This window comes from Solanum lycopersicum, chromosome 2, assembly GCF_036512215.1.
Source record: "Solanum lycopersicum chromosome 2, SLM_r2.1".
Taxonomy (NCBI): domain Eukaryota; kingdom Viridiplantae; phylum Streptophyta; class Magnoliopsida; order Solanales; family Solanaceae; genus Solanum; species Solanum lycopersicum.
The window spans coordinates 53,018,166-53,030,792 of record NC_090801.1 but is presented as its reverse complement, the minus strand read 5'-3'; the positions used below and the strand labels follow the sequence as shown (position 1 = coordinate 53,030,792).

Below are 12,627 nucleotides of genomic sequence, written 5' to 3'. Positions count from 1 at the left end.
TGTAATTGTATATTGGGATTTGTATATTTTATTAGATATATACAAATTATTTAAGTTATGTATATGATGACTTGTATATTAAGGTAATATGTGTATAGTCTTGTATATTAAAGACAATTGTATATAGTTTACAAATATAGTTTGTAGATATATACAAAAGAGAACTGTATATATAGTTTATGACTAAATTATAATTGTATATTGTAATTTGTATATTCTAGTAGTTAATTATATACAAATTACTGAAGTTACATATATATTCAGTTGTATATTAATGTAATATATACAAAGGCGTATGAGACAGTTAAACATATTTAAGTATCATATTCATATATACATACTAATACACGAATATAGTTTGTAGATGTATACAAAAGAATTACAAATACAAATATAATTTATTTATACAAATTTTTATTCTTAAAATGAAATAATATAAAGTAATTTATATATCAGTACTAGAACATACAAAACACCGTATACAAAACCACTTCATACCCTTTTTTCGAAATAAGCTAGATTATCATATATACAATTACCATATTACGATGGGCATATATACAATTGATAACACACCATCGACGATACATTAAAATCATATTCATCAATGCCCAAGTGTTTCATACGATTTATCTAAGTTTGTATAAACATGAAAAAATTGATAATTACTTTTTTATACTACCAAAATCAACACAACAGAAAAATCATTTTATAATTCAGGTATTTCAAATATACTAAACAATTGTATGCTATATGCATTTCAAAACATGAAGTTTCCTTCAATGAAAAATTTTATGTCGTCGAATATATCAAAAAGTTGATTAATCTGATGCTTCAGTGATGCGCAGAAACAAGCTGGGATCGTCTTTCTATCGCTTTAGAATTCTTTTTTGAAAAAATATTTGATTTTGAATGTTTAGCTTAAATCATGACATTATTTAAATTTATTCTTGCCGTATTTAGTGTTACTGTTATTATTAACTAAAAAAATAAAATTTTATATAAATTAAAAATAAAATAAAAGTATTTTATACAAATTTGAAGATGCATAACAAATTAAACTATACCCATAAAATGTTATTTCATAAAATATGTTTTCTATATATGAAATTTTCCCAATTATTTTTTTAGTATAATAGCTCCTCCAAAGGACCAAGTGAGAATTTTAAATAAGACATTGAATTCATCCGTGATATTCTAGCCGTGTACTTAGCCGCACTTCGCGCGGTTATGAAAAAAATTAAAATAAAATTTCATATTAATATCAATAATTACTTTAATAAAAAGAATTTTTTGTTAATCACATAATTTTATAGAAGAGAAACTATGAAAAATATTTAGATTAAGTATGAAATTTATTAAGAAATCAATATATGTGAACTTCGAAAAGGTAAATATTAAAATAAATTTTATAGAGAAAAAGGGAAGGTAATAATTAATAAGAATTGGGTAATATTAGAACTACTTAAATGTAACTGATCATTTTTTTCTTTCTTATTTGAGATTTTCTTAGTATAATTTATATATATTTATATAAACTTTAAATCTAATCGTTCTTTTATGCTTATTTGTAATTTTATAAATTATATTCTTAGTATAATTTTTCGGCAATGTATAACTCGGATTGCTATTTATAGTTAGTATTCATGACTATATAGTTAGCCAACGCTATTATAAATCAATATCCACAATTACTATTACTTGTCCTCGTCATGACCCAATCATCACATGTTTTAAATATTTTTATTGTACAATATTAGATTAATTTAATATTTGTATTAATAACTTTTTAATAATTAAATTTTAAATAAAGAAAAGTTTAAAAATCGTAATTAGTTAAATTTCATACTTATTATTATTATCATCATCATCATCATTATAATTAGGTTTAGATATCCAATTATTTTTGGGACAACTAATATTAGAAAAAAATGTAAAATTTAAAAATAACATAAAAGAGAACAAAAGAGAGAATTAACTACGAAAAAAAGATTCAAGAAAATGACACATACACAATTCCTATTTTTTTTAAAATTTTGTTTGTCTTAAACACAAAATATTAAAAAATGTATTTCACATTTTAAATAAATATTACATTTAACATAATAAATTCCTAAGAATAAAAAGTCACAGTAACTAAGAGGATTAATAATATGACTTTGAACTTTTGTAACATAATAAAAGTAATATTTGTACATTATTACACTAATAAAGAACATTAACTGTAGAAAATGAAAACAAACAAATTAGAGTTATTGAGACAAATATTTTATTATAAGTAAATAGAAAGGTAGGAAACCAACTAAATTTTTAAAATTATAAATTAATTGTAATTTTGAAATAACTTAAGAACTCCCGACAAATAACAAATATGAAAACATAAAGACTTATTAATAAACAGCTTGAAATATTCTAAGAAAAACAACAAAAATGAAAAATTTAAGAATTGTAATTTTAGATATTAATAAATAATTTATTTTTGATAAAACCATGTGTATTTTAAAAATAATAAATTAACTTTACATTCTTATGTTCTATCATTTTTGTTAATAAAAATTGTTTCACCGGATTATGAAAGTATATGCACATATTTCTTTAAGTAGCATATCGATTTCTACTTCTATGTTTTAAAATATTATAAGTAACAAACACAATAAACTAATATTATCAATAAAATAGTGAGAGATGAATTTACATAAACAAATAATTATTTTTGAAGAATGTTATCATTATATATAGTTTAATTATCTAAGAATCATATAGAGGTCTAAGGAGAATACATTAGATGTTTTTTTATTAAAAAAACTCAAGATTTCTATCTTCATGAACATAAACAAATAATATTAAATGTATGATTCAACAAAGAAAGAGTTGTAATTATATTAGACATATCAAATTATTTTTCATTGTAAACTCAAATTATGCAAGAATGTCTAACCATTTTCACTATAGATATATCTTCTATAATCGGCAAATCTGATTAAATAAGTTGAAAAATTATCTACCAAAAGAAGAAAAAAATAAAGAATAAGGAGAAAATTACATTTAAACACATATAATCATTTTTGACAAAATATAAATAATTCAAAAGGAAATAATATAATAGAAACATTACTTCTTAAGGACCTAAAAAAATAAAGAATAATCACTACATAGCTCAAAATCCATTAATCTCCATCTCTGAATGTTCTCATTTTATCCTATATACAAGAGTCAAGAAAAATAATAACAAATAAATTATTAGTCCTAAAATGAATCTCAAAGTTAACAAAATAAAATATTATATCTCATAAAGAATAAGGAAAAATTACATTTAATCATAAATTCTCCTACATAATCATTTTGGACAAATAATCAATATATTTAACTCAAAATCCACTAATCTTCATCGCTTGATGTTATCATTTCATCCTATATACAAGAGTCAAGAAAAATAATAACAAATACATTAATAGTCATAAAATAAATCTCAAAGATAACAAAACAAAATAATTTATCTAGAAGAAATAAAAATATGATGACATATTAGCCTTACTTGCTAATTAAAAGTAATATATGAAATAATATTTGAAAAAATAATGCACTTCAAAGCTTACAAATATTGTAACATTTCTTCCACTAATTCTCTACCAAAGATGACTACAAAATAACAAACAATTTTAGTGTGATTTTATAGTGTTAATGTAACTTTTCACATTAAATAATTAGAAGTTATGAATATGAAAGGTTTAAGAGATTATGAATATAAAAGGTTTGAGGGATATGAATATTATTAATACTAATTTAAGAATAGAATTTATATAATTAAAGAGGTATAAGTTTATATATATAAAAAAATAATTGAAAAAAATAAGAAAAAATGTCAACTAAAAGAAAAAAAAAAGAAAAAATGAATGGAGGTCATAGAGAGGTGCCACATCACCTCCTCTATGATCCTCATTTATATATATATATATATATAGATTTATTGTTCTGTTATTGAGCTCCAAATTTAATTACTTCTTTTTTTTATTTTTATTTTTTAAAAATCAATTTGAACTTAGAATGTTATTAAGTTATCGATTTGTACCTCTTATAGAAGAACAATTATACATATTAAAAAAAAAAGTTAACATCTATCACGTTCAAAGAACGTGGTTCAGTAGATAAAGTTTTTTTAAAAAAAATCATAATCATATATTTCAGACTTGAGCTCTAGAAATAAAAAAAGTCTTTGGTAGGGAGCGTTTCTCCTTGAATGTATCTTACGTGGCACAAGTTCAAATATAGTCGAGCTTCAATGTGGGTATCATAATCAGTATGGTAATTTGTAGTTATGGTTAAAAAATCAAACTCACCCGCAATCCAAACCCAATCGACTTAAAAAAAAGATACTTGATTTGGTTAGGTTTGGTTTTAAATTTTGAAAATCGATAACTATTTGGTTTGTTTTGAATTTACCAAAAATCAGTCGCAAAAATAACCAAAACAAATCGATAAATTAGATCTGTACATTTTATAATTATTTATATATCATTCATAAATAAAATATAAATATTTTATTAGATTTTGATTAATTTGAGTATTCAACTTTACAATTTACTCAATTCCAACACTTAAATTCTAGCTTAACTATTACAATCTATGTTCAAGTCCAAATTCATTATTTTAGTCTTTATCTACCCTACCTCACATAAGATAATCTCATTTTCTCTTTATCGAATCACTGTGTTCGTGGAATAATAACTCTTGTATTGCTTAATTGCTTAATTGAACCGACAATAGCTTTCTTGTGGACTATTCATGTACTAGTTTGTGTCCATCAATATATGTATGTTCTAAAAAAACTTGATTACTTTCAAATCGAAAAAAAAACAAAAAAAAACTAAATCAAACTGACGATAATCAAACCGACCTTTATTTTTTTTTGGTTTGATTTTAGGAATTCAAAAAATCAACTAGATTGGTCTGATTTTGATTTTAACTAATAACAGATCCAAACCAAATCACGAACACCCTAGACACCAAAATGAAAACCAAAAAGAAAGTCAACATCGAATGAAAATTGGTAAAAAAACTAACACCTTGTTTGGATGGTTGTTGCCCTATTATATCGTAGTTTAAATATAATGTTTGTTTTGATTGTTACTTACATTCTATTATATTGTATCAATTAAATTCATTGTTCCGTAATGACAAAATGATTCATTTTATGTAACGATCGATTTGGTGTGAATGTGTTGTGTAAAGGCCCGTTTGGCCATTAATTTTTCAAACAATATTTGGAAAAATTTGGCAAATAATGTTTGTCCATATAATTTGCCATTATTTGACAAATATTTTTGGCAAATATCCCAAATTTCCAAATACTAGTTTTTTTCTAGTATTTGGGCAAAATCTCATTATTTGGGATATTTTAAAAATTAAATTTTACCCCAATCTTTTATCTTTTACAAAAACACCCTCTTTAGTAGTTGCATGTGTTTTATTACATAATTTTTTATGTGGATACCAAAATAGTGATGAAATATTTAGTGAATATTAAATAATGATATGATTGTTGATGAAAATTATTAAAAATTGGCTCTAGGTAATAAAGTCATGTGCTTTGTCTACTTCACGATGTATGGAATAATTCTTGTTGCACTCACTCCAAATTACCACATTGCTTTAGTGTCATGGACACTATTTGTTATTGTTGTAACAAACATCCAATTGACTTGTAACACAAACCTTTAGTTAGTTTTGATAGTTTTTAAAACTTGTGTGTATAAATCATATTTTTCTAAAAAGGTGAAATATATTTCCCAAATCTTATGGCCAAACACATGGTGAAATTTCACCCAAATTTTCACTCATATAATATTTGAAAATCTATGGCCAAACGCTAGCTTAATATTCTCTTCTCATTTTGTCTTTATTTATTACTTAACAATCATATTTAATGTGTTATTTTACCTTTACATAGTAGCTCGACCATGTACTCGACTTTTTTTTGGTAGGTCTATCAATAAAATTATGGATGTGTGACAGACATTATGTAACAATGAAAAACAATACAGTCTATCCAAAACTATTTATACAATATAATATGATACATTATGAAACAATATGTAACAACCATCCAAATTAAGTGTTAGAGGTGTCTGATCATATATATATATATATATATATATATATGATCAGATTGGTTCATATTTTTCAAATATCAAATTAAAATATTTGTGTCAAAATTTTAAATCTATAAACCAAATCAAAGAAACAAAACTTAGATTTTAACCTCATTATTTTGGGGGGTTTCATACTTTTTTGGGATTTTCCCAATAAAGTATTCTAAAAACATATAATAAACACTTGCACTTCAAATGTATATAAAAATGCAACTATATAAGATGTTTCTTAAGAAAAATAATATAAAATATGAGATGAGGGAGTACACTTAAATACTCAACAAAAAATAATATTGAATTGAAATTGCATAAAAGAAATATTGTAAATTAATAAGACATAATGAAAACGATCATAATTTTAAAGACTAAATCATGTTAAAATAAGTCTAATAAGTATTAATTATGACATGACTAAATAGAGAATTTCTAAAATTAGATTATAAATGTCTAAATCAATGTAAACCTAAATAACACATATTCAACATTATTGTCATTCGTACTGTTGCATTAATTTTTTTCTCTATAAGCATTAGTATTAATTTGAGTTTGATTTGAGCTTTATTAAAGTTACTGACATTTATGAACAATAAACTTTATTTGATTCAAAATTTTATTCAAACTTAAAATAGCATGTTAAAAATAAAAAGTATAAGAAATATTTTAAAATTATATATAAGTAAATATTTTTATGCATAAGATACAATTTTAAAATTATATATAATGTCGGATTAATTTGATCTCGAGTTAACTTTTAATTAGAATCAAACTAAGTATAATTGAGATGTTTTCAATACCAAACCACTAATCAATTTTTTTTCCAATTTGCTCGATTTGTATTTTAATTCAATTTTCAGGTTTGATTTTTGTAACCCTACCTTATCCAAATAGGGGTTCATGCACCAATATAAATTAAAATTTCGGCCTAACTTATAAACAACTAGTAAGAAGATGCGCATAAGCTAATAGCCATGCATTTGGGAGTCAGCTGATATGAGGTGTTTAAAATGAATAAATCCTAGTTAAAGTGTATAAGTGGAAATTGCTGTCAAGTTTAGAAAGTCACCGGTGAGTTAGGCCCCATATAAAATATTTACGATAAACAATAAACTTATTTAAATATCAAAATTTGAAATGTGTTACATGAGTTAAACCATAAAGCCTAATATATAGTCATGCTCTATTTTAACTTGGGAGCAGGAGCGACTCAAATCCGTTGGTGGCCTACGGCCAAAATCAAACTAGAGGCCTTAAAAAAATATATAAATGATTTTATTTTAAATTTATTTTTATAGCTTTTTGAGATGCAAAGTTGTTAATAATTTTTATATAGTTAATCTCTCCTAATAATTCCTTTTCAATCGATAATATAGTCAAACCACTTAATCTTTCTTGAAACATTGACGATTTTAAACACTATTTACAATATCAAATTAAAAAAATATAATAAACATAAGACATAAAATAAAAATAATATTAGAAATTAGTATGATATTACCATATTCAAAAGTCATGAAGACTTGATTTCGAAATGAATGGAGTTGCTGTAATATATTTTTTCTCCAAATTTAAAATATAAACTATCATTAAGAGCAACTTCGTTCTTAAACTTTGAATAAGAAACTAAGAAAGATATAACATTAGAAAGGAGAAAGTGAGAAGAAATAGAGGAGAGGAGGATAAAATATATAAAAATAAAATTAAAAAAAAAGATAATGTGTACATTAAAAAAAAGTACACAACTTTTTATTGAAAATAAAAAGTTGAAAAGCTAATCACTATTGCCTTTTAACCTTTCCATTTAATTTAATTTTTTTTATCCGTTTCTCATTTATTATATGAGATTTTATTTTTTTTAATTTTACCTAATTAAATAAAAAGTAGAACCCCTAAAGTTGAGGACCTGAGACAAATGACTTTTTTTAAAAACTAACGAGCCACCCCTTGGGAGAAACTACCACTGAAGAATGTTAAAAAAGCTAAAAATTACTTGATAAACATAAAAGTGTGCATAACGACAACAAAGATAGGAACTGATCGAGTGCATGAAAAATATGATCAATCACACAATCAACGTCAATGACTTCTCTAGAATATTCACAAGAACACAACTCAAACCTTTTCTTTAAGAAATTTGATATAAAGGTATATTTAAATTGAAGATATTGACGGACCGATTAATCACTAGAGTATATATCGGGAACTCAAATAAAAATAAACCTGACTTAAATATTATGTTAAGAAATGGTCTTTGAGCGTAATACAACACAAAAGCTTGTTCAAATATACATAATCAAACTACTCGTCCCGAATAAAATCACACACAAATTAAGTTGTGACAATTTATCCAAAATTTTAACACAAACGTGAAATTCCCGCCAATGAAACAAATTAAACATAGATATATGGAAGAGAAAAAACGTGGAGATGGTGTAACTTTATTTAAGAAAAAAAGAGAATAAAGTAATAACAGACTCCAGATTACTATCACACATTTCTTGCTTATATAAAGCCCATTATATCCTCAAATTCACTTTCAAAAAAAAAAATTGATTATACAAACAACAATAATATAGTTATGGAGAAATTCAAATTTTTAGCAATGATTATAGTCCTGTTGATGTATTTTGAATCAGTAAAATCAGAAATTCCTCTCGCACCAGCATTGTATGTATTTGGGGATTCAATATTTGACAGTGGAAATAATAATGTTTTGCCAACTTTAGCTAAGGCTGATTTTAAACCATATGGTTCGAATTTTGACGGAGGCAGAGCTACTGGAAGATTTACCAATGGAAAAACTGTTGCTGATTTTATTGCTGAATTTCTCGGATTGCCATTTTCTCCGCCTTATTTGAGTTTACGAGGATCGTTAAAACTCACTGGGTTAAATTATGCATCTGGATCCTGCGGGATTTTACCTTATACAGGAAATTTCATCGTGAGTTTTTTTTTTTTTTTTAAATGTTAGTAGAAATTGATGCACAAAATTCTTCAAATGAAAGTTTCTTTTGTTTTTTTTTGGTAGGGAAAGTGCCTGCATTTTTCGGAGCAAGTTGATTTATTCCAAAGAACGGTAGAGCGAGAATTGCCCAGAAAGTTTGATGATCCTGAAGAGTTTTCGAGTTATTTGTCTCGATCGATTTTTGTGGTGTCTACAGGCAACAATGACTATGTAAATAACTATTTACAGCCAAATATTTATGGGACGAGCAAACGCTATACGCCTGATTCATTTGCTAAACTTCTCATTGATACACTCTCTCAACAACTTCAGGCAAGCTTATCTCATTTTTACGATTTGAAGATTGATATACTCTGAGTTTTAAGATAAATGATTTTATTTTGATTATGGATCATTTGTGCAGAGATTATATCGACTGGGAGCAAGAAAGATAATAATGTTTGAGATAGGACCAATTGGTTGTATTCCATCATTTACAAAGAAGCTTCGACCTAATGGACGTTGCAACGAAGATTATAACGCTCTCGCAGTAATTTTCAACAATCAGCTGAGTGACATGCTAAAAAATCTCACTTCGACTCTTCAAGGCTCTGCTTTTATTCTTGGCCATGGTCACTGGCTCGGCTACGATGCCATCATCAATCCTTCTGTTTATGGTAATATTTCTTCTCTCGTCTTAAATTATTTGTCATATTTTTTTTAAACGTCAAATTGTATAAATATTGGCCAATGCTTAAAGTGTATTTTTCATATGGAAGTTGAAGTTAATCATCTTTGAGATCTGGCTATGGAGAAGATTCTATTAGGAGCGGGTTTGTAGATAAACATTTGGTGAATAATTTTTATTTCATGTGAAATATAGAATAATTAGCATTTAGCTTGATGTGCTTTTATTTTGTACAACAACTTATTTTTGAGTTGGTCATAAAATTGATTCTGCTAATTTAAATTTATTTGAATGACTTTTTACTCTAATAAGGATATTTCTTCTCCTGCTTTAGTCCTAAAGTCGATTAAATCATGACATTTACTTTTTCCGTTTTAGAAAGAATGATTCTATTTTTTTTAGTCTGTTTAAAAAAGAATGATCCTTTTTCTTTTCTAGCAACACTTTAACTTTAACTTTCCACGTGACATGTTTAACACCACAAGAACAAAGGACATTTTGGTACATTTGACATAACTTTAATTTAGAACGACAAGATTAAAAAGTCTTCTTTCTTTTCTTAAACTCTGTTTCAAGTCAAACTAGACCATGCTTTTTGAAACGGAGGAAATATCCGATAAGACGACTATAAAGTGATTCAAAAAACTTAATCAATGAAATTTGAAACATTATAAACGTATTTTTTTTTAATTATTTTTGTGTTTGTAGGTTTAATGGATCCAACAAGTCCATGTTGCATCACTTGGGGAAATGGGACATCAGCATGCATACCAGAACTTGTGCCGTGTCGAGACGCTGATAAACACTACTTCTGGGATGGTTATCATCTTACTGAAACAATATACAGAGTTATAGCTACTAAATGTTTCAATGAAACATCTCTTTGTATTCCCAAAAATATTAAGGAACTTGTGGAAAATTGATTACACACTTTTTAATTTATTTACTTTTATTGAAGAAAAAAAAAATTCCTAATAAGATTTGTATATGCTGAGCACTTAATTAGTTTGGACAAATTACTACATATATGGTGATAATGAAAAATTATTTTACTATTGATTATAAATTTAAAAGTATTATCACATTATGAAAATGGCTAGGAGATATGAGTATAATTTTTTCTTTTGAAAGAATATGTATATATATATTTTTTAAAAAAAGAAAATTATGCGGTTAAACAAATTTATATTATTTAATTATTCATCATAGTTATATTTTGCTATAATTATCACTCGCAACTAACATTATGCATTAATCACGTGGTTGATTTCGCGTTTATATAATTAGTCACATTTGTATATGTATAATTCGCTAGAATATACAAATACATATTTATCTAACCGATGCACATATACAATTTATCTCTCTCCCACTCTATGCCCTCTCTGACTCGCCTCTCTCCCCTCTCCCAATCTCGCTTGCTTTCTCTCCTCCCTCTCCCAATCTCACTTGCCATATATACAAAGGCAAAATGGTCTGATGGATCCTTATAGTTGTATCAGTTTGTATTTTGAACCCTTCTATTTAAACCTGTCATCTGGACCCTTAAACTCAATTAAAATGAGACTTTTCAGTGCTTCCAACAATGTGTGTAGCCATTCTCCTTTATATAATTGACATGTCATATCCACATCAGATATATTAATGCCGTGTCATAATTATTTAATAACTATTTTAACAATTATTAACCAAAATTATTTTAGAAAATGTAAAATAATAACATTTTAATTTATTATTGGCATTTCTATTTCTCCTTATTTTCACTATTTTACAACCAAAAGAAAGTCAACGTTCATCGGTCATCGTCATTTTTGTCGGCGAAATCACATATACTTTCTCCCTCACCTTTTTTCATCTCAGATACACCACCACTATATTTCTTTCCTCCTCCAACCTCCACAATAATAACAACATGCAAATGGATATTGGTGGCATTACTCCGATGATCTCCACTCCGATCATTTCTAGAATGTTGCCGCCATTCATTTTTTGGTCGCCGGCTACTGGTGGGGTTTGGGAGTGTAAAAGTTTTTCAAGGTTTGTTTTGAAAAATATTTGAAAAATCTCAACGGAAACAGAAATTTGGCGTAACTAGCCACCACACATTAATCTAGCCACGCACAACCATATCTGGCCAAAAACATTTCTGTAATCCAAAGCCGACTACTATTTTCACACTCTAAATTGTCTATAAATACAATTTCACACCAATATATGTCATGAAACTTGTCTAAATTTACTCAAATCTTACCTAAAATTTTCTTGAGTTATCAAAATAGATTGAAAAATAAATGTTTAAGGGATTAAAATGAGATTTGTTGAGTTATCGAAGAAGATATCCAAAAATTTCAAGCGAAAGAGATTAGAAGAAAACAAGTTAAAGGGTTAGAAGAAGATTTTCCCGAGTTAAAAAATTCATCCAGAATTTCTGTGAAAGATTGAAAATATGGAAGAAAAGAAAGCTAAAGTTGTCGGGAAAGCAATTAGCTTTGGGAAGAAAAAATATCTTTTTAATTATTTTTTTAAAAAAAAATTATTTTATAATTTTATTTTTTTTAACCTAAGAAAGTTGTTCACTCGCTTTAAAATGCGTTAGGTCACGCACTTTTATCAACTCAGATATTTAATACACACATAAGTTTGGTCAACGGTCAAAGGACTTTATTAAATTGTGTTTTATTGAGTTTAAGGGTCCAGATGACCAAAGTGTAAGTATGAGGGTTCAGAATACAAATTGATACAAGTATAAGGGTGTATCAGATATTTTACCTATACACAAATGTATATCTATAATAGGCTTAAGTCATATGCGGCCACTTAAAGTTGTCTGGAGATTTCACATGGACACT

The 12,627-nt window shown here is 26.2% G+C and overlaps 1 protein-coding gene across 1 annotated transcript; it reads left to right on the top strand.

Moving 5' to 3' along the window:
• Nucleotides 1-7,967: 7,967 nt before the first annotated feature.
• On the top strand, nt 7,968-10,816 carry LOC101256454 (GDSL esterase/lipase 7-like). The gene is made up of 4 exons (XM_004233884.5): nt 7,968-9,087; nt 9,175-9,423; nt 9,515-9,767; nt 10,487-10,816. Exons 1-4 carry the CDS (start codon nt 8,725-8,727, stop codon nt 10,699-10,701), a joined length of 1,080 nt encoding a protein of 359 aa, XP_004233932.2. The 5' UTR covers nt 7,968-8,724; the 3' UTR covers nt 10,702-10,816.
• The last annotated feature ends 1,811 nt before the right edge of the window (nt 10,817-12,627 follow it).

Excerpts from the sequence above, each read along its gene's own strand:
- LOC101256454 (XM_004233884.5), top strand. The coding sequence starts at position 8,725 with ATGGAGAAATTCAAATTTTTAGCAATGATTATAGTCCTGTTGATGTAT. Across the intron at positions 9,088-9,174 it reads CTTATACAGGAAATTTCATC|GGAAAGTGCCTGCATTTTTC; the intron begins GTGAGTTTTTTT and ends TTTTTTTGGTAG. Across the intron at positions 9,424-9,514 it reads CACTCTCTCAACAACTTCAG|AGATTATATCGACTGGGAGC; the intron begins GCAAGCTTATCT and ends TCATTTGTGCAG.